This window comes from Myotis nattereri, assembly GCF_964212035.1.
Source record: "Myotis nattereri genome assembly, chromosome: 5".
Classification (NCBI taxonomy): domain Eukaryota; kingdom Metazoa; phylum Chordata; class Mammalia; order Chiroptera; family Vespertilionidae; genus Myotis; species Myotis nattereri.
In genome coordinates, this window is record NC_138080.1 from 30257367 (window position 1) to 30285007 (window position 27641).

At 55.3% G+C, this 27641-nt stretch overlaps 1 protein-coding gene and 1 pseudogene across 3 annotated transcripts; one reads left to right on the forward strand and one right to left on the reverse strand.

Moving 5' to 3' along the window:
- Window positions 1-92: 92 nt before the first annotated feature.
- On the reverse strand, window positions 93-27247 carry FZR1 (fizzy and cell division cycle 20 related 1). 2 transcript variants are annotated; one of them, XM_081092551.1, is made up of 14 exons: window positions 27043-27247; window positions 9526-9660; window positions 8274-8399; window positions 8103-8166; window positions 7888-8015; window positions 7132-7214; window positions 6539-6722; window positions 5699-5764; window positions 5147-5249; window positions 4822-5006; window positions 4373-4606; window positions 3897-4001; window positions 3261-3353; window positions 93-2983 (listed from the first exon to the last, which is right to left on the reverse strand). In XM_081092551.1, the coding sequence occupies exons 2-14, from the start codon at window positions 9592-9594 to the stop codon at window positions 2942-2944; spliced, it is 1482 nt and encodes a 493-aa protein (XP_080948677.1). In that variant the 5' UTR covers window positions 9595-9660; window positions 27043-27247; the 3' UTR covers window positions 93-2941. The 2 variants fall into 2 exon arrangements, with proteins under 2 accessions (XP_080948677.1, XP_080948678.1); XM_081092552.1 differs by having other exon boundaries at window positions 26850-27201.
- On the forward strand, window positions 19330-21168 carry LOC308520197 (neo-calmodulin-like; annotated as a pseudogene). The gene is made up of 2 exons: window positions 19330-19660; window positions 21079-21168. The product of its transcript is annotated as a neo-calmodulin-like (transcript).
- Window positions 27248-27641: the final 394 nt, after the last annotated feature.

Sequence of the window (27641 nt, forward strand, 5' to 3'; positions counted from 1 at the left end):
GCCCGCGTGAAGTATTCCTCAGCACGAGAAGTGCCGCTGCAATGGGGAGGGTCTTAAACACAGGAGCTCAGTGAGAGAAGCCAGACACAAGCCACAGTGTGTGATTCGTTTATGGGAAATGTCAGCACGGCCCAGACAGAGACAGAGTGGGTTCGGGGCTGCCGGGGGCGGAGGGACTGAGTGGAGGTGGGTTTGGGGAGGGTGATGGAAATGTTCTGGAGTTGGAGGTGCTGTTTGCACAACATTATAAATACACCAAATGCCACGGAATGTTAAGTTTAAGAAGGTAAACATTAAGTTATGCATATTTTACCACAATTAAAAAATAATAAAATCCACAATCTCCCCTTTTCACCATCTCCACCGGGTCCAGGCCAGTCACATCATCACAGCCTGGCAGAGCCGCCTCTGTGGCCTCTCTGTGCCCCTGCAAGACCTGCCCAGGCCCCTCGCTGCGCTCACTTCCTCCCTCCCTCCCCTCCCCTTGCTCACTCTGCTGTACCCCAAGGGCCTCCTCACTGCTCTCCACACTCCAGGAGCCTTCCTCTCAGGGCCTTTACACCGGCTGTAAAGTCCTCTGCCCAGAGGTCTCCTGCTCTTGTCCGAACCCTTCCTTGCTCAAACATCAGCTTTGTAGCAAGTCCTGGATCCAAAGCTGTCCTTTCCTAAAGTCTCCTCCTTCCCTCACACAGCACACACCTCCCGCTCACACCCAACAGAAGCCCCATGAGGGCAGGTCTTGGGGTCTGGTCTGTTTTGTTGTCCCCAGTGCCTAGGTCAGGGACCTGCCCTAGGAGGAAAAGGCCTGCAGGCTCTGCAGTCACAGGCAGCTGCAAGGTCCCGTCTCCGCCCTGGCCTCTGCCTCACCCTTAACTCCCTTTTCCCCTTTCCCCCAAAAGCCACATTCAATAATCAAGGGTGCCTGACAGACTATGTCCCACCCACCCTTCAACTATGCACAAGTGCAGACACTGGGTGGGCGATGCCCCCACTGCTGACTTCAGTCACGTCAGGTGGAGATGGCAGCAGGGCCTGCTCTGAGAGCTCCTGTGCAGCCTGCAGCCCCCAGCAGGCCCTCCCTCCCCTGCCCCTCTCTCACTGCATGTGGAGACCACCCCCGCCCCCCCCCCAGCTGCAGGGACGGTGTGAATGCATGTCACCCTTATCCCTATTAGAACATGAAATCAGAGACACAGGCATCCCTCAGAGAGCGCACCCAGGGCAAGATGCTCATCACCTGTTTGTGACGTTCAGGCTGGTCTGGGGCCTGGGTATGTGCAGACTGCAGCTGTCAGCCACCCCAGCCAGATGGACAGCCAGCCCCAGCCGTGCATGAGCCCATACCTGGTATAATGACAGTGATACTCCACTAGACGACACAGGGCTACTCTGCAGCCCCCAGGCCCGTAGGCTGGGGACACACATTCCTCTCTGTTGTCTCAACTCCCAGGCGCGGGTCCTACACACAGAGCCAGCTCCTGGGCTCTTCGGCAGCTACATAGGGTGAGCATGTGGTAGGGAAGGATTGTTTTCTCTTAAAAAAACACTCAAAAATAAGATGACCAATCGAAATACACAAATCTATGTACACTGTCCTTGCTTGAGGCTATGGCACACAGATGCTGGGATGGGGCAGGGTCCCACCCTTCCCCAAATCCAAGCAGGTTCAGCTGATCACCCCTCCTAAATGAAGGCTTTAAAAGCTGTGACTCCTGTCACCCCCAGGCAGGTTGGGTGGGCCATGCCCTTCTCTAATTAGCCTTAAACATTTCTGGGACCCATCTACAAAACACAAAACAATCCCAAAGAAAAGTCACAGATACATATATACACATGCACACACATGGCCGATTGCGGGGGGAACACTAAATGAGGGGGACCTAGAAGCAGAGCCAGAGTGACCTCCGCCCGGCCCCAGGCCTGCTCTGCCTTCTTACCACACCTGGGTCCACCTCTCTCCCTCCAATTTCTCCAGGTCTGGAAGAGAGGTGGTACCCAGCTTGGCCAGAGGACAACAGGGTGGGGGCAGGACCAGAGGACACCCGGAAAGCTTCGGGGGGACCAGTGGTTGCCCCTGCTCTCGCTCTCCTCCCTGGCTTCCCCACGGTCATAGGCGTGGTTGGACAGGACACATGGGATAGCTTGTGGGGAAGGAACCTGGGAGGAGGCGAGGCACCCTTAGGCCACCTAGATCTGTACACCCAGCAAGCCGCAGGAACCGTAGTCCCGCTGGTGACAGAGCTCAGCTGTGTCCCCGTCAGTGACAAGGACAGTGTAGGGTCAGGGCAAGCTCATGATGACAAGTGGACCCAACTTCCGTTTTCCTGGAACAAGTCCATCTCGAGATGACCTCCTCTGGTGCACAGCCTGCCTGGGCCTGCTCCTGATGCCTGGCCCCTAGCAAAGTCACCGGGATAGCTGCCAGCAGAGGGACAGCAGACGTGGCCGCAAGAGACCTATCAGGAGTCCTGTGGATCCACGGGCTGACCTGAACCGTCCTGCTGCTGGGCCCTCCCCTGGCTGACTGGCTTGGCGTCCAGCTGTTTCTCCCGTCGCAGACGTGGGCAGTGGCAGTACTGGTGAACCCATGCTTCTGGGAAGAGCATGCAGCTCAACAAAGTGACGATGGACACAAAGGGAAGCAGGTGGGGTCCAGGGAGGCGTCCATCCCCATCCGAGTGTAGACGGTCAAAGCTGGGGCCTTGGGGCCACCTGGTGTGAAGGGAGCCGGAACCCCGCGTGCCTGCTGGTGCCCAACCACATCCCCACCCCAAACACCGCTGACAGGGTTCGCAATCAGGCTTTAATGAGAATCTTCAGGGTCTCTCTGGGCCCGGCTCCCCGCCCACCCCGGCTGCTTCCTCTGGGAACATGTGCAGGAGGGAGGGTCATGCACGTGATGACAGGTGGTGCTCCTCTGCCCTGATGGCTGGCCCGTGGTTTACCGGATCCTGGTGAAGAGGTTGAGGACAGACACAGATTCCTGCAGGGCACACAGGAGAGAAAGCTGAGCCCGCGCAGCTGGACGGGAACAGGCTTCGGGCCGGAGGAGGAGCATGAGTAGGCACCATTGTTTCCTGGCACCCTGGCTGGGGGTGCAGAGCAATGCAGGAGCAGTTAGAGGGGATGCAGGCAGTCCCAGGGGAGGTGACAGCAGAGTCCGAACAGGGCTGCTCAGATGGCAGTGGGGGACGGCCCCCAGGATAGGCTGAGGGGATGCGCATGGGGGAACACCTGGCGCTGATACCGACCCACTTTACCTTTGTCGAACGAGTTTTGCTAAAGACATTCCAGAACCTCAGGGTTTCGTCTCCAGCACCAGTGACGATGGCCTCTCCATCAGGGGACATGGCCTGCAGGAGGAGAGACCCTCACTGTTCTCGGGCCTTGCAGCTGGTCCCATGAATGGAGTCAATGATGGAGGACAGGTGCAGGGGGGCCGGGCCCCCACCAAAGCCGAAAACACAGGATGCCCCAGCCCCTACTCTACTCTGTGCACTTGCGCAAAGGATCTGACAGTTTAAGCACAGAATACTTCTGGAAAGAAAGGAAAACACTTGAGGAGGGATGGAGAGGGCCCGTGCAAACAGGTGTCTGATGAACTGTCCTCAGAGATCTTCTAAGGAGTTGGATGGGGGTTAATTGTGTTTCATCATAAAGATAAACTAATGTGGGGAGATTGTCAGGAGGGCACAGCTGCCCTTCCTCACAGAGCTGGAGAGTTCAAGAAAGTAGATTCAAAGTGATGACACAATGTTTGAAAGCAGAACATGGGAGCTGGCCTGGCTGACCCACCCCACCCCACAGGCCCAGGTGGGGGAGGCTGCCAGCTGGATCTGCACCCGGCCTTCCCGGGGGCCCAGTGCTGGGACCGGGACCCGCCAGTGCAGACTCACCAGGTACAGAACTCGGTAGGAGTGCCCGGTCAACTTGGCCACCTGGGTCAGGGACGGGTACTTCCAGACCAGGATCTGGTTCTGTGAGTAGCCATGTGTGCTAACCTGTGGAATGTAGAAGGCACTGTCTGAACCTGGGCTCCCCTCCCACGACCCCAGGGCTCAGATGCAAGCTGTCCACTCCCCCTGATGCACCCACTGAACAGCAAGGACACCTGGGACCTGCCCAGCCGCTTACCCCCAAACTCTGGTTGACGCCGAAGGTGACAGGGAGCTACACTAAACCCAGAGCTCAGCCAGCCTCTGCTGGTGGTCAGCAGCACAGGCACCCAGATTAGGGGCAGGTACTTCCAGATTGATCTGGGTGGCAGGGTCCTGGCTTCACCCTAGGACCCCAGGGAAGGCCTTGCTGGGGCCCAGGGCTCCTGCTCCAGAACCTTCCCATGCACACCCAGAGGCCCTGCCATGGCACTCACCAGCTCATTGGCGTGCTTGGACCAGGCCAGGTTGCACACCTGGGAGCCTGTGTCGATGCACTGCAGTGGCTGCCCTGTGAGCGTGTTCCAGAAGCGGATGCAGCGGTCGGCCGTGCCACCGCCGGATGCCAACAGCCCATGCTGATGTGGGGACCAGGCTATGGCTTTCACGGCTGCCAGGTGCTCTGTGTACTGCTGCACGGGACTCAAACTCGAGTGGTTCCAGACCAGCAGCTGGGAGGGTGGGGATGGGGAGCGGCAGCAGCTGTGAGGCCTTCCACTGGCTGTGGCCCCTAGGCAAGCCCTCCAGGGGAGGATGAATGGCTCCCTCAAACCCATCATGGTCCTCCCTCAGGGCACACCCTTGTCACTCCTGCTGTATGGATGAGGGCTAGCCGAGTGGATAGGATATTCCCGAGGCCGGACAATGAGGGGCCCAGGGCATCTACCTTGTTGTCATTGCCTCCTGAGGCAAGGAGCTGGTGGTCCGTGGACCACTTGAGCCCACACACCTCCTGCCGGTGGCCCTGCAACCGCCGCTCCGACTGCAGGGGCGGGGTGCGGATGTCCCTTTGCAGGATCATGCGATCCCGGCTCCCAGATGAGAGCTGGTCGGCATTCCAGGCCAGCGCTCCTGGAGACCAGACAGAAGGCTGGGTGAGGCCGAGGCCTGGCCTCTCAGAAACAGGGTGCGCTGGGAATCGTCACTTCCTTGTGCCTAGAATCACTCCCACCCATTGGGATGACACCCCATCAGGACCCTGGGCTCCTCACCAACTCGAGCCGTGTGGCCTTCCAGCATGGAGAGCTTCTTCCCCGCAGCTGCGTCCCAGATCTGCACAAAGCCCTTGTGCGTGCCGACGGCCACCAGGTTCCCCTAGGACCAGGACCCGGGAGAGCAGGCATCAGGCCCAGCCTCCCTGGGCCTCCCCTCCCCGCTCCTCACATGTCCCTTCTGATCCAGTGACACCCACCTTGTCCTGGAACTTACTGGGGAGATGATTACAAAACACATGGGTTTGTCAAAATCAGCCAACGCACATGTAAGACCCATGCACTTCAATGTGTGAACTTGCCTGCCTGAGCCTGGCCTGCCCCTGGCTGGGGTGAAGGCTGGGGCTCTAAAGGGACTGCGCTTAACTCTATGTCTGTGGGGGGACCTGCCAGCAGCCCTGTCACTGTCACAGTTTCTGCCGGGCTGGGAACAGGCGGGATGCAGGCATCACTCTGGGTCCCCCAGGCCCCCAAACACTGCCGAGGACCCTTGCCAGCAAGGCCCAGTCAGACCTCCCCTGCCCAGCCGAGGAATGAACCCTGTATACTAACCCGCTCAGACCAGCCCACGGAAGTCACCGAGTCCCCTTCCACAGAGAGGTCACAGAGCCGGGTCACCTGGGGGAAGGAGGGAGCGGTCGGTGTGAGCTGACGTGCTGCCCGCTGATCCTTCAAGGCCCCATGTCCATTCGTTCATGCATCCATCTGTTTATTCATTCAGTCACACCTCAGTCCTATGGGCACTGGTGTTAATGCTGGGACCTGATATAATGATGCTGGGGTGCCCAGGAGACTGCAGGCTGCAAGGGGACACATGCAGCACAGGGATGAGTGACTGGAAAGTCTGGGGAGGAATGCTGGGGAGGTGACGAGGGCATCACACACCTGGGGTGCTTCCAACGGGTGGCAGCCCTCTCTAGGGGGCATCACCACTTGCATTAATCTCTGAAAACGTCCCACCCTGGCAGGCGTGTCTGAGCCCATGGTGGGCCCAGCAGCACCTCAGAGTTAGTGCTGAGGGTGGGGTGGGCAGCCCCCAGGCTCAGCCAGGCCTGAACACCCATCTCCCCTCCTCTGCAGACACAGGCAGAGGCAGAACTCAGGTAGAGAGCAAGGACTACCGGTCATTACAGGAGACAGCCCACAGCAGAAGGGCCTCCCCTCATACCTGCTGACTATTGCCGAGTTCCAGTCTGTACCTGGAGGGTGGGCTTCAGATGTGAGAGGTTGTCCAGGTGCTGCCCCAGGCTCTGGAGCACCCAGCCACACTTACCCTTCACATGGGCCAGCCCGACTCAATGACTAGAGGAAGCCACCCCACACCCCTGAAGCACACACACACACACACACACAAGCACTTGCACACACACTTATGGGCACCGGAGCACCCACCTGGCTGGTGCAGGCGCTCCACAGGTACACACAGGTGCCCAGCCCCACACTGAGCACATTGAGAGATGACCAGTCCACCAGGTTCAGGTAGAAGTCGTCCTGCAACTCAGGTGCATCCAGAACCTTGAAGGGGATCTTGGAGATCTTGCGGGTGGGTTTTCGTGGGGATCGTAATAACTTCTGACTGTGGGGAGAGCCCGAGACGGTGATTTTCTGTCAATCAGCCATGTGGTTATCATTACTCTTCGGCTAATGTTACTACCCCTGGTTCACATTAGTTCTTGGCATATCTTCTCCCACTCACCTTGCCCCTCTGCATGCATGATCCCCAAACGGTGGGTGACCCCATGGACACAAGGCCCTTTGCCCTTGGGTGTTTGGCCACCCCAAGACTTGATCAACAGACACACCATCCTCTCTGCTTGGCACCTCCTCCAGAGAGCCCTCCCTGACTCCCCTCTCCCCCCGTCTGGACCCAAAACCTTCAGGCTGACAGTGTGCCCCAGGGAGGGGTCCTAAGACTAACTGCAGCTCTCATGTACCGCCCAGCTGCTCACCTGCCCTGTCCCCGCCCTCAAAGACCCCGAACTCACCTTTTGTTACTGACTGGTGACAAGGAGTAGGGAGACACATCATTTCCGTCATCAGGGCTCGAGCGCTTGGTACTGAGGGAATACTGGAGGGAGCGTGGACACATACCTACTGAGTGGACACTGTGGTCCCAGAGCTCAGGAATCTCAGACCCAAAGATTGGGTGCCCTGAGCTCCTGGTGGTTGGGGGGAAGAGTGAGGGTGCTACTCGCCCTAACCAGGAAGACCTCTAACTAGGGGTGTCCTGGGTTCCGGAAACTCAGAAAAGCAAACCAGGACCCTGCTCGGTGTGAACGCCAGCATGCTCCTGCCCGCTCACAGCCTTCAGCCCCTCAGCCATCCTGAGGGACTAGAAGTCAGGCTCTTTCCAACACTACCAGGGGCCCCCATGACCCAGGATGGCTTAGACATGCTCTTTGGGGCGGCTCTGCTGAGGCCACTGTCCCTTCACCCTGCACCTGAGCACCTGCCCCAGAGTTACCTCTGTCTCAGCAGATGCCCAGGAGGGCCACAGGGCAAGCCTCGGGGGCCTGGCCCTGCCTTCTCCCACCCTCTCTGGGGTTCAAGGCCCCCAGCAGGGCTGGTGTGTGTGGGGGAGGAGGAGGAACCTAGGGAGGCTAAGACTGGTCTCCTGGAGGAGCCTCCACACAGCACAGGAGGCCAGGGATGAGGGCTGAGCCTGGATCAGTCATGGAGGAGAGGGACCTCTAGCCCCAGCAGGAAGCATCGGTCAGTGTGGGCACGGCTGGCAGGCTCACCGTGAACAGGCCCTTCTTCTCGGGCGTGGAAGGCTGCAGCCTGCGGTCCTCCGTCTGTGGGTCCTGTACCTTCTCAATGCCGGCCCCTAGCAGCTCATTCTTCAGCAGGGCTGAGTAGGCCAGGCCATCTGCAGGCACCAAACACAATGAGAGGCTGGGGTGGGACCAGATGAGGGGGTGAAAGAAAGAGGGTGTCTGTGGCCCTGACTCCTGACCTTTGCCATTGTCCGAGGTGGCATCCTTGGCTTTCCGGTTCTGGCTGGGAGACTTCTCATTTTCCTGCGGGAGAGGAAAGGAGCAAGAGGAAGGCGGGGTGAGCCAGAATGGCGTGGCCCCGCCCCAGGCTTCTTGCCTGACCCTCCCACTGGGGGGTCCTCTGTCCTCACATTGATCCTGTGGAAATTGACACTCCAGTTGGCGCCCGCTCTCGAGGGGATGAAGCGGTCCCCATGCTTGCTGGGGGAGGACACGGGGGAGTTGGTAGGTGTCAAGGTCCGCCGCATCTCTGAGACCTAAAAGGATGGCAGGGTGGGGCTGGGTGCCTCAGAGCCACAGCCTGACCCACCCACCCTGCCTGCTGCCTTCGGTCTCTAGCCACTGACCGAGGGGTTCAATCTTGGAAATCCAACGGGCAGAGGTAAAACATTTGGGTACATAACTCATATGCTGGACCTGCTGGCAGCTTTGTGAGGCAAAAAGAGGCCACGGAGCAATAGAGCCCAAGACATTAGCACACTACAAGGTGGCTTTATATTTCTAAGCAGCCACAGGACCAGAAAGTTGAAAGTTTATTCCCTGAGCACTGAGAACCTGTTGCCCCGCCGCCTCGATTTCCTGCACACTGGACGGATCTTCTCCCAGAGAACAACCCAACCACCCGAACCGAGATGTGAAGGTGGGCGCACAGCTTCCAGCCAACCCTCTGACCCCAACTTGATTATCTGGCGAACGTCCTTATCTATAAGCGATCTGCTCTGGGTTGAACTGTGTCCTCCAAAAGCATATGTTGAAGTCCTAGGCTCTAAAATGAATGCCTGGTATCCTTATTAGAGTCAGAGATACCGACACAGAAAAGAAGGGAACATGAAAACGAGGCAGAGACTGAAGTGATGGATCTAAAAGCCAAGGTCTGCCGGCAAAACCAGAAGGACCTTCCCCAGACCCCTTAGCCCGGTCACCCTGCCCCATAGGCTCCTGGGTCCCAGTACCCTGACCCCCTCCCACATCAGCCTGGCCAGCCCAGGCCAACTCTCCTGCACAGACTGTGGGGCCAGGGCTGAACCCCAGCTTTGTGTTGCTGGGCCCTTCACTGACTGGGAAGGTGGCTCAAATTCCCTCATCCCCCAGTCAGTCCTGACTACGGCCCAAGAGAAGAGATGGTGCCCTCTGCAGGCCACGAGGCAGAGGCCCTGTAAAGAATAAGGGGCCTCCAGCAGGAGGAGGGGAGATCCACTGCAGCTCTGGTGGCTGTGCCGCTGTCATGGGGGAGTTCTGGGGGAGGATGTGTTTTCACCTGCACAGCACCTCCCTCTTTTGCTGAGGGCAGAAGCCCTGTGGCCAACCACACCCCTCACCCCATCTCCCCACCAGCTCCACCGGGCCAGGCCAGCACTGGCAGGGTGACCACCGGCTACTCACACACGGCATTGTATTCTCGTTCTGGATGACAATCTGCCGAAGGAGGCGCCGCTCATAGTCCTGGTCCATGGTGGGGCAGGGCAGGTACGGCTGCCGGCCAAGTCAGGCCACCAAGTTCAGCCGGCCAAAGTCAGCCTGGGGCAGGAAGGGCAGGACAGCTCAGCACCAGTGGGCAGCAGCCCTCACCACCACCCAGTGACCACAGAACCCCTTTCAGGAATGCCCTACCATATGGCAGGTCCTCCCTCCCAGGAGCCCAGAGCTCAGGCGTGGCCATACCCCAGAGGCCTTGGAAGGCACAGGGAGATACAACCTGGACAAACAGGACTCCTCTCTGCTTCCTCTGCGGGACCTTCTTGACAGGACCCTTCACTTTTGTCCTGGTTAGGGCAACGCTGCCCCTATCCCTGACCCCCAAGGGCTTACCCCAAGTCCCCCGCTCCTCGAACTCAGACCTCCATCTCACTGCCTTACTTCAGACCCTCTGAGACCATGAGCCATCCAAGGAACCATTTCCCTGGCTCCTTGGCCCCTGCCCCCAAGAAGGAGGCATGGGGCTGGGCATGGGTTGGGGCTGTACCAGGGAGGGTCAATACACTCCCCAGGAGTCTGCCAGAGCTGACTGGGCCCCAGGCCCTATGCAGGCACTTGAGCCCCAGGGCCAGGCAGACCAGGTTGTGACCCAGGGAAATTGGCCTCCAGCTTCTACCCAGCTCCCACTGAACTCCAACCAATCTGGGAGGCCTCTCGGAGGAAGCGGAGTGAGAGATCGCCAGCAAAAGGAGGCTGGAGGACAAGACTCCACAGAGGGGAGAGCAGATCTGAGGAAGAAAGGGCTCTGGGCGTTCCAGGATGGGGCAGAAGTGAGTGGCAGCCTCAGAAAGAAGGGCTGTTCTTTATGGCAGGCGTGGCAAACTGGGACCCAGGGACAAACCAGACCCACAGCCATACTCTGGCTGCTCCAGAAGAAAACGTTTGCCAGTCCTGCCTCCCTTCAAGGCACTGCAGAGCACGGAGGGTAATGCAGGTTTCCAGGACAGAGCCTGACACAGACGGGGTTCAGCAGACTGTAGCTTCCTGCTGTGGGCCTGCCCTGGGCCCCGGAACCCTGGCAGCCGCTGTCCCTCTACTCCTCTGGCCGGAGCCCCAAGGCCCACACTGAGATATGTAGGCAGGTCGGCCTCAGCTCTATTCTCAAAGCCCCGAACGGCCTCTCTGATGAATCCCTGGGCCCATCAGAGACCACGCACACTGTGTGGGGGCAGCACCAGCTCTAGCCCGCCAGGTGCTTGTCCCTCACATGTCGTCACTGCACACACGGGAAGGCCTTCATGTGGCCCAGTCCCGAAGCCAGCTGCTTGGTCAAAACGCGGGACACAGCCACTGGTTCCCACAGTGTGTCCCGCCACCTTCCACATGAGCGAGCTTGCATGTTTTACCTCATGCCCCCCCCCCCCCCCACAGCAGCATGAACTAGGTGCCCACACCCTCATGCAGATGAGGATGTGAAGACTGAGCGAGGGGCAGCAACACCCCCAGTGTGCCCATGGCCCTCCCTCCACACCCTGGGGCTCCCGTGAGCCTGTGCTAGCTTGGAGCCCCAAGCCCCACTGTCCCCACCTCAGTAGACCAGCTTTGATGACCGCAGCACCTCAGCACCCCTCAATCTTGGGTAAACCTCTGGAAGCCGCCATCCCTTCTTGGCTACATCCTTCCTGCTCCACCCACCTCCCCTGCAGTAACAGAGGTCCCCAGACACATTTTGGTCCATTGTAGCCACAGGACAGTCTCCTGAAGGGACTGATGATGGCTTCCGGCCTTCCTTACCTCTCTGGGGACTGGGGCCACGTCCTCCACCTCCTCCGACTTCCTGCCAGCCTAGCCTGGCCCTGCCTAGCTCACAGCCCACCCATTGGCTTGCCCCAGAATGTACCTGCGCCTCCCTTCCTCCTCCAGATTCTCCCCAAAGCCCAGGCCTTGCCCCACAACACCCCTCCCCACTCACATGTGCCCTCACCACATCTGAGCACTCCTGTGGCAGCACAGCTGTACCTGGGACACAGAGAGGTCTGTGCCTGCCTGAGAGTCTGTCCCAGGTGGAGACTCCTGTTCAAAAGGAGTTTCCCAAGGGTGGGCCCAAATCATCTCGACCACTGCACCAGGCTGCGTGCAGACAGAACTGAGCCCCAGGCCCACCTTGACCGAGCATCCTGTGAGTGGGGCTGACAGGGGCTAGACACAAAAGGAGGAGCCACGGCTCCATTCTAGCAGTTCCAACAGTCAGTGGGCACTTTCCCAGATGTGGACCAGTTGGCTGTACCCACCACTTTGCACACAAGAAAATAAAAAAGCTCAGAGAGGCTGGCTAACTTCCCCCACTGGCCCTGCCTGGGCCTCATTTGCCACCCACCAGTGAGCTCTCAGGAGATAAGGTGGATGGAGGCTATGTCTTGGTCCCTGTGCTTAGCAGTTGCCCCTCCCCATGGCTTCCAAACATACTGTTGCTGAAAGTGAACTATTCCAGACAAAGTCAGCAGCTCACTCTCCCCAGGAAAAAACACTAGGGGCCTCATATCGGGGACGGGTCATGCTATGCGTGGAGTCATCTAAACCTCTTGGCCCATATGAATTCACTTCCCCTGGAGACCACCTCCATTCACAGATCAATGGCATCACGTTGAGGCTGGTAGGGCTAGTCTGTTTCAGGATAGCAGGCCCCAACAATAGCTTAGATGCACTCTGCACATCAGAAATTAAGCAGAGCCCAGAATGCTACAGTCATCTCAGAGACAGAGTGAAAGACAGGCTTCCCAGGACGAGTGAAGAGGCGAAGTGCCATCCAGCTGGTGGTGTGCTGAATTTCAGTCCAGAAGGAATGTCCCGAGTGGCACACCCTCCTGTCATCAGCAGATCAGTTGCCCCTGTCTGCCCGCTTACACTCTGGTATGGCCACTTACAGAAGCCCGTACAGTAGGCAGCATCTCACCATTTAGATGTGGCTCCTGAGGGCCAGAGAGGTTCCAGACTGCCCACATGTGTAGGGCCCTAGTCCCTAGACCCATGGACATGTCACCTCACGTGGCAAAAGGAATTTTGCAGATAAAATTAAGTCAAGGCCCCTGAGATAGGGGATGATCCTAGACTCCCCAGAGGGCACAGTGTCAACATAGAGTCCTTATAAGAGAGAGACATCAGGGTCAGAGTGAATGATGAAAGAGGCTGTGATGCTGGCCGTGAAGGTGGAGGAAGGGGCCGAGAGACCAGGATATGGTGCCTCTAGGAGCTGGAAAAGGCCAGAAATGATTTTCTGTTGGAGCCTCGCGAAGGACCAGCCCTGCCCACACCTGAGTTTAGTCCCGTGTTGGACTTCTGATATCCAGAACTATGAGATAATTTTGTGGGTTTTCGGGTCTTTTTTTGTTTTTTAATTTTCATTTTTGCTAATCCTCCCTCGAGGATATTTTTCCATTGCTTTTTAGAGAGAGTGGAAGGGAAGGGGAGAGACACAAAGAGAGAAACTTCGACGTGAGACAGACACATCCAGTGGCTGCCTCCTGCACTAGTCCCAACCAGGGACGGGGACTGAGCCTGCAACCAAAGTACATGCCCTTGACAGGAATCAAACCTGGGACCCTTCAGTCCATGGGCCAACGCTATGCACTGAGACAAACCAGCCAGGGCCATTTCTGTTGTTTTAAGCCACCAAGTTTGTGGTGACCTGTTACAGCAGCTGCAGGACACACACTCGGGCAGGGCAGAGAAGGCAGTGACCATGCTGCGGCCTTCTGCCATGGATCCTTCTGGGGGTGGCTGCTGAGAGGGTTCCCAAGGTGCTTGTGCTCAACACAGTCCTTTTCTCTGCCCAGTCCCATGTGGCCCACTGTGGACAGCCAACCAATCCTTCTGTTTCCATCATCCCCTCTCTCCATAACCCCACTCCCCACCACCCTGAGTTCCAAGATCCCTTAGTCTGCCGGAGAGGCAGTGGGTCTTCATTCTGCCAAGAGGGACATTTGCTGACTGTCTGCCCAGAGGCCTGAGGCAGGTGCCAGGGTTAAGCAGGCAAGGGACAGACATGGTCCCACCCTCCTGAGCTTCTTTTCCTAGTATATCAGAAGCAGCAAACCAGAAACAGGGAACTAGGTGAAGAACAATTTTGGGTGGTGGTACCTGGTACCAGGAAGCACATTCTAAAAGTGGCTCCAACATTCAGCTGTCAAAGTAAAGGCAAGTTGGAGGGAGTGGAGGGGGCACTGGATCCCAGCACCCAGCCTGGGATGTCTCTCCAAGACCAGGTACCCACGGAGGGACCCATGGGATGCCAGCACGGTGGAAGGGCTCCAGAACTAACTCGTCCCAGGCTCTGACCTGGTAAATGCAGGTTAACATCCCCAATGGGGTGAGCCTTCCTGCTGGCCAGCAGGGATGTCGCTCTTGTTTCTAAATTGACCTGCTACCTTCAGAAGCACCCCCCCCACACACACACACACACTCACATATCAGGTTTTCTCAATGAGGAGGTGGAGGTAGACAGACAAGATGGGTACATGTGGGGAAGCATGGGACTTGGTTGGAAAGTCTAAGGATTCTCTGAAAGGTCAAAGGTCTCTGGGGGACCTTGCCAAAGGTGGCACACACTGCCTTGACTTTTCCAAACAAGTCTGAGCCCCCAGGTGTTTACTTAGACACGTCCTTGCTTAAAAGACACTACAGACACATGTGTCTCCTCAAGGATGCTTACCCTGCTGATAGCATCTAATAGTTAATTTTAGTACAAGCTGTTGTTACAATAAAAGCCTAAGGAGGCAGGCAATCAAGGCTGTTTTTGGCTCCTTATGCCAACCAGTCCCTTAGCCTCTCTTCCACAGAAACATGTGTCAGAGTAATCACTCATCTGTCATTCAGGGTCTGTTGGTCAGTCCCGGCAGGCACAGACCAAGACCTCAAGAGAGTGATAACTAGCAGGTCCAGTCAGGCACAAATGCACACCCAAACCACGTGACCTGGGAAATACAACACACAACCAGGCCTGCCCACCACACAACCAGGCCTGCCCACCAGCCCAGAGACCCTGCTCCAGCCTGACCTTGGAACTAAGGCCTGGAGCTCGGCCAGTGTGCAGACTGGCTCATTCCAGAAAGCTGAAGGCCACCTCAGTCCAAGGACTGGGACCTCAGGGGACACCGAACTTCAGCTTGGGGACCCTCCTCCAAAATTGCTGCTTGCTGCACCACAGAAGAGCAAAGACTCCCAAGCTGTAAGAGAAAAGTCTGGTCAATTCATCACCAGAGAAATGAAAAGTGTCTGCAAGGCAAACACACCATGTTTCAAAAAGAGACAACTAGGGCCCTGACCGGTGTGGCTCAGTGGGTTGGGTGTCATCCCATGCACCAAAAGGTTTGCTGGTTCAAATCCTGTCCAGGGCACATGCCGGGGTTGCGAGCTCAACTCCCAGGATGGACTGCAGGAGGCAGCCGATGACGGTTCCCTCTCACCTTGATGTTTTCTCACTCACTCTCCCTTTTATTCCTCTCTCTCTAAAAATCAATTAAAAAAAGACAACTAGAAAAAAAATCTCCTACCCTGAAGATAGACCAAAGGGGAATAGGACATGAATAACTGTTCCTGGAAAAAGCACTCGTCCTCACTTACAGTTGGAGAAGGCGGTTCCCACTTCCTCGCCCTGAGTGATTCTGAGATTAGGTGACACGCCCTTGTCACGGATACACAGGGATTGCTCGCCTGCACTGCTGGCAGCAGCTGAAACTAGTACGACTTCTAAGAAAGGCAGCTTGGAAGGCAGTTTGGCAACTGCTTGCAAAATCTAAAAAAGCACATCCTTTTTGATGCAGTGTTTCTACTTCTAAGAATTTGCCCTTAGCAACTCTGGGCGTGTGTGTGCAAAACCTCGTGTACAGAGCTGTTCTGTACAGACAGCTTATGAGAGCAGAGACCATGAGGAGTGACCCGAGCGCTACCTTAAGGGCAGGACTTCTTCTCCACCAGGAGACACTGAAGTAAAAAGGGCAGGCCTGAAGGTCTTGGGGACCCGCTGCCTGTGAGAACAGCATTGTGGGGATGAGCAATTTCTGGAAGGCTGGAGAACAAGCTTGTAGCAGAGGTTGCTCTTGGGGAATGGAACTAGAGCAGTGGTTCTCAACCTTCTGGCCCTTTAAATACAGTTCCTCATGTTGTGACCCAACCATAAAATTATTTTCGTTGCTACTTCATAACTGTGATGTGGCTACTGTTATGAATCGTAATGTAAATATCTGATATGCAGGATGGTCTTAGGCGACCCCTGTGAAAGGGTCGTTCGACCGCAAAAGGGGTCGCGACCCACAGGTTGAGAACCTCTGGGCTAGAGGCTCGGGGTCAGGAGAAAGGAAGCCTTGCTCCCCCTGGCTCATCATTTGGTGCTTCTTGAAATCAGTGAAAGGGAACATGTTAGCTATTCAAAGAAATAAGCCAGCTGGGAAGAGGTTGAACTACATAAGTCCAGGGCCCGACTGGAAGTCTCAGTGGTAAGAGCAGCACTGGCTGCACCAGAACATGTGCTGCCTTTGCTGTATGAATGTTAGAGAAAGTAATGAGTTCTCTGTTAACAAGTAGTCACTTAGCACAGACAATCTGTAAGGCCTTGTGATGGGGGAAGGGGAGGTGGTAAGGATGGGGCCAGTGGCAGTGCGAGAACTCTGGCCCTGGAGAGATACCTGCCCTGCTGCCCTGAAGGGTGCCAACTGTAGGCTGGTGTCCCTGGTCTGGTGAGGTGGCTGAAGCCCTGGCTGCTTGGCTTCCTACTATTACTGTTCCCTCTGCAGGGTACTGTCATTAGGGGTCTCACTCACCCACCAAGCCAGCCCTAAAGAGGAGGGTCTCCTTTTCCCTGGGTCCCCCAGAATGAAGAATCAGGAGGCCTACCTTCTGCCGCTGCCTCAGACAAGCCTCAACCTGCTCCTCTGGAAAAGGGGCACAACCCCAGTCACCGAAAAGGGCAGAAATGAGGTCCCCACATGGCTAGGGCTACATGTCAGGGATTCTTGACAACCCAGGGGGCTGTCTTCCCGGGCAATCGGAATGTGCATGCTTTCCAGTCAACAGGTAGCAATGGAGCAGGGCTCTTGTTTTCAACCACCTGCCCAGTGGCCTGCTGCACCCTCCTGAGGGGGCTGTCCCTGCCACTCCTGGCTACCCGAACCTCACCGTTCCTATAGGGTACACATGGTTCCCACTCACCAGATACTTAGGGAAAACAGGTTGCTCTAACCTGTTTAAACCAGCAGTTCTCACTGGAGTGACTGCCCCCAGGAAACACTGTGGTCTCATGACAGGGATGCTCCTCAACCCCCTCACAGTGCCCAGGATGGTCCCCACAGGGAATGACCCAGCCCATGTCATAAGTGCCCAGACACCTGGTATAGGGCCAGACCATGGAGTGCTACCTGCTGAGTGAGACAATGGTGCTTGTGTGGGCTAGCCCTGGAGTTAGCAGGGCTAGAGGGGTCTGAAGACAATCCTGTGCCAACACCTGCGAGTCATTTTTCCAGCTGAAGTCAGTGATAGGCGGAGTCCCACGTGAGGAACAATAAGGGAGGCGAGCTTTAACTCTACCAAATCACCCCCTGGCCTCCCCTCCTCACAAATGAGAAAATAAGGCGGAAGAGCCTGTCTGGGCACGACCAATCATACAGCATGCAGCACGTCATGATCATCTTAGAGCAGTGATGGCGAACCTTTTGAGCTCGGCGTGTCAGCATTTTGAAAAACCCTAACTTAACTCTGGTGCCGTGTCACATATAGAATTTTTTTTGATGTTTGCAATCATAGTAAAACAAAGACTAATATTTTTGATATTTATTTTATATATTTAAATGCCATTTAACAAAGAAAAATCAACCAAAAAAATGAGTTTGCGTGTCACCTCTGACACACGTGTCACAGGTTCGCCATCACTGTCTTAGAGGCTTCCTCAAAAAGGGACATGGCGTGTTGTAGGTACACAGGGCCTCCTGTATGGCCTGGATACAGGCTGGGCACACATCCTATGAGTTCACAGAAGGCCCAAGGCCCCCAGGATCAGAGCACTCTGCTTCCTGAAGCCAAGTTTCAAGGCCTTCAAGATCTTGCTTATCTCGAAAAATTGGTCCTCACTGTTTTTTATATTTTGTAAGGTTCTTTAAAGAGCCAAAAGAAGACATTCCTATGACACATCTTGCATGACTCAGTATTTTTTAAATATATTTTTATTTATTTCGGAGAGAAGGAGGGAGAGGGAGAGAGAAAAAGAAACATCAATGATGAGAGAGAATCACTGACTGGCTACCTCCTGCTCGTTCCCCACCAGGGATCGAACCCGCAACTTGGGCATGTGCCCTGATCGGGAATTGAACCATAATCCCCTGGTTCATGGGTTGACACTCAACCACTGAGCGACACCAGCCGGGCCATGACTCAGTGTTTTGAGGCTAACTGTGGTCTGGGTGTGCTACCTATGAGATGGGTTACACCATCGGCACTGCTCACCCTGGGATCCAGTCATTCTCTGTGGGGGGTAACCTGGGCACTATGGTGGATTGAATAGCATGCCTGTCCCCACCCCTCAATGCCAGAAACAACTGTGACAACCACAAATGCCCCAGCCATCGACAGTGTCCACTGAGGGCAGAATCACCCCCAGGTGAGGGTGGGGCGATCGTCCCTTGGAGAAGCTGCACCAGCCAATAGTGAGAGGTGTCGAGTGGCACCTGCTATGCACGAGGGATATGGAGAAGAAGAGTGAGGAAAGCCTCTAGCAGGAGCCTGTGATCACCTGCCTGGACATGTCCTATGCAAGCAGCAGGGTCCCGGATGAACGGACACCGCTCCTGGCCCCATGAGGAGATTATCAGAACATGGTGGCAAACTCCACCTGCACCCCTCCATGAGCCAACACAGCTCGAAGCACTCTAAATGCTCTATTTAATTTTGTCCCCAGGGACGACCCATCTCTCCATTTCACAAACTAAGGAACTCAGGGCCCTGGCAGTTCGTGGGTGGTGGAGCTGGGACTGGACTGGAACGCCACCTGCCATGACCGCTCAGGTCACAATGTTCCCATGGGTGAGGGTCCCAGGCTCAGTATGGAGCGAGCCAGCAGTCTAAAGCTGAAAGGACTGCCCTGGATTACATCACACGTGAATCTCTCCCAAGCACTTCCTGCAGGAATCAACCAATTAGGGCTCATGATGACAAATGAATGGGGGCTCCCTGGGAACTGTCATATTGGGGCATAGACTTTCACAGGCCCTAAATCTCCAGAGAAAAGTGCACATAAGGGGAGGAACCAGGAAGTTGGGAGGTGACTCAAAGCACCCCCAGATTACCTGTGGGCCTTGAACCAGCCCCTTCCTCTGAGAAAGGTGGGGGATCTTGCTAGGAGCCCAGGGGCTATCGTTTTATTCCCAGCAATTCTCTAAGGGGTTGTTGGAGAAGTCCCATATGAGAAAGATCCAATCAGAAACAAGGAGTTGTCCAATTTTCTGCTCACGTTGGATCTGGGAGGTTAGGAGAGGAATCTCTGACCTTGTTCTATTGCCGCAGGTCAGGCAAGCCTGTGTCCAGCCTACGGCTCCCTCCCTTCCACTACTACACTCGGACTATAGAGTCCGAGTGGAGCGAGCGAGCTGAGTGGTTGTGTAGCTGCGTCTCGGGGAGACCGGTAGCGCTTGCAGCATGGCTGACCAACCAACTGAAGAGGCTTTGTCACTATTTGACAAGGATGGTGATGGAACTCCTCCTATAACAACAAAGGAATGGGGAGCTGTAATGAGGTCTCTTGGGCAGAATCCCACGGAAGCAGAGTTACGGGACATGATAAATGCAGTGGATGCTGATGGTAATGGCACAATCGACTTCCCAGAATTTCTGACAACGATGGCAGGAAAAATGAAAGACACAGACAGGGAAGAAGAAGTGCGAGAAGCACCCGCGGGTTGGATAGGACGGCGACGGCTCTGTTAGTGCGGCAGCGCTTCGCCATGTGACCACAGACCCTGGAGAGAAGTTAACAGATGAAGGGGTTGATGACATGCTCAGGGAAGCAGATATGGATGGTGATGGTCAAGTAAACTGTGAGGAGTTTGTACAAATGATGACAGTAAAGTGGAGACACTGTACAGAATGTGTTAAATTACTTGTACAATTGTTTACTGGCCTTTCCTTTGTTTGTAACTTATCTGTAAAAAGTTCCCCCTTGTCGAGTAAGACTCCCTCCACGTTCTGCGTGGAGTAGGGTTCGGTATCTGAAAGAGGAGCCGCACAACAAATGAGAGAAAAAGACGAGATAATTTTGCAATATTGGGGGACCAGGCGGCAAGTCCCGAAGGACTTCCTCTGTGCTCAGGCCTCACCAAGCTTTTATTGATCTGGGATGCACCCATAGCATAGCCCTTAGGCAGGTGACCCCCTAGTAACAAGCAGACTAGCCCATCAGCAAGGATTTACATAATAAATGGAAGAGTAGTTTCAGCTACCACTGTCTGGACAAACAGAGGTGGCGCCTAGCTCGGAGCTTTGCTAGGGCTTCAAAGGCACCCAGCCTTCGGAGGGGTTTCGGGGAGTTCTCTGTCTATGCTTATCAGATAGTGAAGGCAATAAACAGTTTCCCACACCCCCTACTGTCAAAAAAAAATGCACGTATAGTAATTAGGACTTCATTCCTCCATGTTTCCTTCCCTTATCCTACTGTTATTGTCCTGAAACCTTATTTTAGACAACTGATCAAGTAGCATGGTGCCTGTGGCTTACCCTGGATATATCTGAGCCCTTCTGCACATCTAAGCTTAGATGGAGTTGGTCAAATGAGGGAACACCTGGCTATGCGTTTTTAAGTAGTTTTCTTTAGGAACTGCCAGCATGTTGTTGAAGTGTGGAGTTGTCACTCTGCGTGGACTATGGACAGTCAACAATATGTACTTAAAAGCCGCACTATTGCAAAACGGGTGTATTATCCAGGCACTCGTGCACTATTTTTTTGTTCTGCTGGTCCTATAACAGAAACATTTTTTTTTAATTGTTACTTGCTTTTTAAACGTTTAGTCACTTAAAGAAAATCTGCTTATGGCACAATTTGCCTCAAATCCACTCCAAGTTGTAGATTTGTTTTCCAATTAAAAAATTTTTTACTTGCCCCCCCCTCCCCCCCGGCCCCAATACTATCCAGCTGTCAGCCAGTTATGCCGTGTGCAGTGGAGCAGGGAGGCTTTGCAGAAGGAAGACCTGGCTCTGAGTCCTGGTTCTGTCTCTTCATCTATGAAGTGGGGATAAGGGAAAACACTGCCTATGTTGCTTTGAAACTGGGCTCAACTTCTGTGAAGCAGCTGGCAGAGTGCCTGACCCAAAGGAGATGCTAGGAAGTGGCAGCTATTCCCATGGGCCTAGTGACAGGCCCACTACAGGTCCCAGCCATGCCTGCTTCCTGCTCCTCCATCACGCAGTACTCCTGGGCTGTGTGGCATGGGAAGTGCCTTGGTGGCCGCGGCTGCTGCCTCAATGACCTCTTGGTCACGGCTGCAGGCTGAGTGGCCAGGTAGTGGCCCCACCTCCTCCCACACAGTCAACGAAGGTGAAAAGGACCACCGTTCTTCAGAGTCCGTCCTCAGTTAAGGACATGGGAGGAACAGGGCTGCCTGGCAGGAGGGCTGGCTGTGGTTTTACAGATATGGACTCTGGACTAGAACCCAGCATCTGGCCTCACGACAGCAGCAGCAGAAACTGGGATGTTTGAGGGGAGCGGTCCCTCACTGCTAACGAAAGCAAAAGCATGCAGTAGGAAGACAACACACCTTTCCTGGACGGCTGTTGTGAATCCCAAAGCAAGGTATTCTGGGGACCTGTGGTGGGGGCCCCTGAGGGGCATATTCCAGCATGCATGCAGTCACTCATTTATTTACTCCCGCCTAGCATGTGCAGGTGGTCCTAGAAGCTGATCAAGGAGCCAGAAAGTAGAGGCCTGAAGTCACTGTCCCCCAGGGCTCACAGAGCAGAGACTGATAATTCTGTCAATACCTCCTCTCTGGACCCATGGTGACACCGCTGGAAGCAGGGGCCATGCCCACCCCAGGTGAGAATTGCTGCTCTAAGCTCCGAAAATGATGCCCAAAGGGAGATGAGCCCCTACTCCCCCATCTAGCCTGGTGAAAGGTTCAGACCGAAAGGCCATTTGGGTCTGCTGCAGCCCGAAGGATGCAAACCCCACACAAAGGAAGAACATCAACTTGATTACCACACCCAAATGATTAATGATCATTTATGTGATTCTAACTGTGACTGATATCAAAGGGCCGATTTTCAAGACTGGATGGGGCCTTAGAAGGGATCAGATTAAGCCCCATGAGGTTCCCAAAGCCCTTCCACAACTCTGCATCTGCTTGCACTCCTACAGGGACAAGGAGCTCACCCCCTAACAAGTAGCCTGAACATCAGTAAGTGCTTCCTCAGTCTGTCTTACTGCTGTTCCCAACCATGGGTCCAAGGTGGGGGTGGCAGAAGGAAAAAGCTATTATGTTTAGGGCGGGGTATTTCCTCTACCCACCCCCCGCCCCCAAACCCCTAGCACTGCTGACACCAGGGACAGGTCATTCTCTGGGGAGCCATCCTGGGCACTGTGGGGAGTGGAGCAGCATCGTTGGCTCCCACCCACTCAATGCCAGAAGCATCCGCTGTTGTGATAACCACAGAGGTCTCCAGACATTGCTCCCAGTGGAGACCCCCTGGTTTAGGGGAATCCTTAGGGAAATAGTTGCTTCCAAAGACCAGTGAGCTCCATAGACCAACACTAACCTCTCCCAGCTGCTCAGCCCTTCAGAAAGTGCGGAGACAAATACCCTCCATACAGCCATCTACTCCTTCCCCTGCTCCCACCATCCTTCTCCCCTCCACCCAGCTGGCCTCTCCTTGTTGTGCAAACACAGCCTAGTCCTTTCTGCAGTGGCCACATGCCCCACAGGGACCAGACCGCCCTGAGAGTCACAAAGCACTAGTTCCCGGATCCGATCTGGTCTGGGAAGAGCACGTACAAAAAGGCATGGGATCCAGAAAGAATGGCCTGCAGTGAACAGACTGGGGAGGCTGCAGGCATGGAGTGCACTGGTAGCAGAAAAAGGGAAAGGTGGCAAGGCCAAGAGGGTAGTCTCCTGAGACTGTGTGGTAGCAGGGAGCTGGGGAAGGGATCAGAAGTCGAGAGTGGAATGATCAGATATGGGCTTACAGACCAGCAGAGTGCAGCGTGGAGGCAGGGACAGCAGTGGCGAGCAGGGGAACCAGGGAGCAGATGCCTGCCTGTTCAGGTGAGAAAGTCGGCATCCTGAAAAGATGTGGGGTAGGGAGAGGAGAGGCCTCGTGTTGAAGCTGGCATTGTAAGGGGAAGGGGGGTGAGGGGGAGTGGGTAGTTTGAGGTACGAGTGACCTCTTCTGGACACACTCAACCCAAGATGCATAGGAGAGATGGACAGAGACACTCAGGAGAGAACTGGCCGCTGGCTACGTGGGCCTGGAGTTCAGGAGTAAGCTTTGGGCACCAGCAGCAAATGAGGACAGGAAGCTAAGGGTGAAAAGCAGGCAGGTCATCAAGGAGCACGTGTAGAAGAGCAAAGAGGCATCTGAGTACAGATTAACAAGGGCCACCACACAAGAACCTGTTCCTGACTGTTCATAGCAACGCTATTTATAATAGGCAAAAGGTGGAAACAGCTCGTGTCCACCAACTGTGATGGACAAACAAAATGGGATACATCCATACTGGAGTATTATTTAGCCACGAAAAGGGACGAGCACTGAAAGCATGATGTTCAGTAAGAAGCCAGACACTAAAGGCCACATACTGTGAGTCCATTTATGTGCAATGTCCAGAACAGGCAAATCCAGAGACAGAAAGTAGATTTGTGGCTGTCAGAGGCTGGAGCGATGGATGGGGAGTGACTGCTGACGGGGAAGGGACTTCTTTTTGAGCTGATGAAAATGTTCTGGAACTAGATAGTGGTGATGAATACACACACCTGTGAGCATACTGAAAACCACGAATTGTACACTTTAAATGGGTAGATTGTATGGCATTAGAATTATATCTGAATAAAGCTGTTATCAACAAAAATTAATGAGTTAAGATAATAAGAAGGAGAGCCAGTGAAGGAGACAGAGGGACAGATAGAATGCATAGGAAGCCAGGAGAGTGGATTCTACATTCCACTTACTTGGGGAGGGGCACCGTTTATCATGTGTACTGGTTGAATGGTTAAGTAAAGCAATGCTCAGTGTGCCCTGTCATTCCATTCACACGTGAGGAAACTGAGGCAGGGAAAAGTGGGCACTAGCCCAAAACACAGGATGTATGGCAGTCAGGGCACAAACGTCCTGGCAAGCGTGCACATCAGGGGGAGCTTTGGTCACGTACTGAGTCTCAGTGCGCAACAGATGTCTGTGCTTTGGAGGGAGGAGCTTCAGGACTTGCCTGGCTCCTAGCTGCATGCACAAGCAGGGCCCCGCGGTGGCCAAACTCTCAGGGAGGTTGAGTGGGCAGAGTGGAGACCACTGGGGCCGGTGATGGGACAGAAACCAGACCACCAGGAGCTCTCGGGGCAGAAAGCGGGCCTCCACACACTCCTTTCTGCCGGCTCCCTGTATCAACCCCCAGAACGGGCCTGGCCCTCAGCATCCACTCAAGCAGCGTGTTCCAGCTCCAGCCCCACCAGGGCACAATGCAGGCTCTGGAAATAAAGTCCCTGCCCTCCCAGGGCTCACGGTCTGAACTTTAGCCCAGGATCTCCGCCCTCCGCGCTGCTGACAGAGGTGAGGTCACTCACTGTGAGGGGCTGTCCTGGGTACTCTGGGTTTGGAACAGCACCCCTGGCCCCCACCCACTCACTGCCAGGAGCATCTCCAGTGTGACAAGCAGACAGCCCCCGGTGAGAGCCTCTGCTCTGCAAGAGAAAAACTACAGGGGAACTGCCGGATGGTCCCTAAAAGACCAACTCCCTTGATCTCTACACAAACTAGCCGTCCCTGAGAGAACTTTAGGTCCTCATCCCGCCCAGTGACACTGAGCAAAAGGTCCCCACAATCAACCCCACTCTAGACCTCCCCAAACTCGGGAGTCCCAAGTGCACAAAACCTGCCTGGCCAGAGGTCCCAATAAAGAGCACTGGTGGGCGATTTCTGCTGAAACAGAGGAGCCAGTGTGAAATCAATGCAAAGCCACTTCTGAAGCCTCATTAGATTTTCCTGTTTGCTTCCGGGTACTCCTCCCCCAGCCCCAATCCGCCGCCACCACCAGCACAGACACCTGAGACACTGCCCCCACCTCGGCAAACCTGCTGTCCTTTTTGACCCAAGAGCTGTCCAAGGCCCAGAACCCTGATTTTTGGAGGGAGTGGGCCCAAATCTTTAACAAAACCCTCCTGGAGCAATCCAACCTCACTTGCTACACAAAGATAGCGACCAGCACACCTGTTTCCACTCAGTTCAGAAGGGAACGCCAGTACACTATTGTCAAAACAGAAGGGGCCCCCAACATCAAAGGTCATGATGGTCCGCGAGAAATTCTGTTCAATACGCAGCCTAGGGGACAACGTACCACCCTGGGGACAGTCCCCAGAGGATCTCACCGGCTCCCAGCATGCAAACCCTGCTCCCTCCTCCAGGGGAGACTACCCAGCCTCCTCCTTTTCAAGTCCCTCCCACCTGTCTCCACTCCAGGGGGTGGGGGTATGTATGCTGTGGGTGGATGGTTTTTCTTTAGATGAATTGTCTTCATTTAAAGTGTGGTTAAAGGGGGGCGGGGGGTTAATGGGGGGACGAGGACACATTTGTAATACCTTAACTAATAAAGAATTAAAAAATAAAATAAAATAAAGTGTGGTTAAAAATAAGGTGAAGGGATTAAGACTACAAACTGCCAGTTATAAAAATAGTCTCAGGGATGTAGCATACAGCACAGGAAATGTAGTTAATCATATTGTAATAACTGAGTGATGCCAGATGGGTATCAGATTTGGCTAGTTCCTTACAGCACAGGTTAGGGCATGGGCCTGCTGTTGTGGGGATGAAGTGGGGGCCCTGGTTTTGGGGAGCAAAGCTCCGCTTGCTATTTACAAAAGGATTGTGGGGGATAAGTGTGGGAGGGGAGGTCACGGGTTGCAGGTGGCTCAGAATGGGGAAGTCAAGCAAGGTCGGTTTTGGCGGTGGGGAGGCTCTAATGTGGGGGGAGATCATAAGGTATAAAAATGTCTAATCGCTATGTTATACACCCGAAACTAGTATACTATTGTATGTCAACTATAACTGAAAAAAACAAAACTATGTTAAGATGGAGGGGGTGGTAAAGGATGAGTACAGCCTCACCAGTGAGAGGAATGAGCACATCATCTGGTGGACGGGGGTAAGGGGATCGATCTAGTTCCCAGCCTGAGAGGCTCCCTGAACAAGGAGATGATTTTTTTGTGGGGGGAAGAACAGGGAAAAACAGATTTAGGCTGGACATCTGCACAGTGGTGGGTCTCAGGCTTAGGGTCTGGGGCGGGTCTAGGTGATGCAGGACCAATGCAGGGGTGGGGGGCATCATTTTTAGGAGAAAACAGCTCTGGCTGGGGAGGACATTCCACACTTGGAGGTGGGGTGTCTGGGGTGGTGGGGCTTGTGCTTGCAGGAAGAGACAGACCCATCCTGGACCTCAGAGCAGCTGGGCACAGACGGGCCACCTTAGATTTTGGTGGGGTCAGCCAAAATGGGAGAGCTTGATCCTGGGTAGCGGGGATTAGAAAGCAGAGGGTCTAGAAGCGAGGGGGGTGTTTATGCATTCAAACTGCCTTGCCTAAGTGCTTCTGTGTCAGGAGCGAGAGGGGTGCGGTGAATACAATGGGGCACCGGGACAGACAGGGTCTCCACACCTCAGACTACTTGATTCAGAGTCCACAAAGCTCATTTTGAATGTTATTGGGATGGGCGCTGGTTCGAGCCTGGGTGAGTCACATACAGCTATGGAAGGGCTGTTTAAATTTGGACAGGGCCTGAGCTGGGATGGCCCGAACCTGGAAGACCCGGGTTTGACAAGCCAGAGATGGATAGTACATATTAAGGCATGGACCCGCTGTTCTGGGGATGAGATGGGGGGTGTCCCTTGTTTTTGGTTTTGGGGGCAGAGCTCGGCCCCATGTTATAAAAGGGTTGCAGGGGAGAGGGGGCGGTGAGGTCGACGGCTGCAGGTAACCCGGGTTGGAGAGGTCACTCAGGGCTGGGTTTGGGGGCGAGGCTCGGATTTGGGAGTTAAGGCGGTAGTGGGATGCTGAGGTCACCTGGGCCTAGCTCGGCTTGGGGGCGGTGTTCGGGGGTCCGGCTGCCTCCTGAAGCGCCCTAGCTTGGGTGTCGCAGCACGGCACGTCGACCCGGTTCTAGGGGGCTCTGGGTTGGTCCTCGCCGCCGCCAGGCCCGGCTCGGGGGTCGCGGCTCGGGTCCAGGGGGCGGGTCCCCAGATTCCGGCCACCTTACCTGCCTTGCTCCCGTCACCGGCTGGCTCCGAGGCCCCGCCTCTTCCGGCGCCGCGCCGCGCCGCACCGCCTCCGCTGCCCGCAGCCCCGCCGGGTCGGCTGCGGCCGCCACTGACGGGATTCCCGGCTCCGCGCTCCTTAATATGGCGGCGATCGCGGCTCCGCGGCCTCCCGCGCCCTTCTCAGCCGCGCGCGCTCCCGCGGCCGGCCACGCCCCCGCGCCGGCGCGGTGCGTGCTACCGCCACGCCCCACCACGCCCCCGGGGCACGCCCACCGCACGGGGCTGCGCCTGCGCGCATTGGGCATCTCGGGAGGACGTGACGGAGCCTGCAATTCGAATCAATACAGGAAGCGCGGCGCCACGCGTTGCCAAGGGCAACCGTAGCCGGAAGAGGACCTGGGGCCTGGTGAAGGTGGCTCCCTGGAATACAGGGAAAAGGCTCTGATTAGTAGGGGATGGTCGCAGTAACGGACGCCCCAGGGCAGACCCACCATAGGGTGGACAGAAGCCAGACCCACATAGCAATGAGGCAGTCACACCAGGTGATGGGACCCAATGACAGGTGTATGTGCGGGACATGCAAACCCCTCTACCTGCA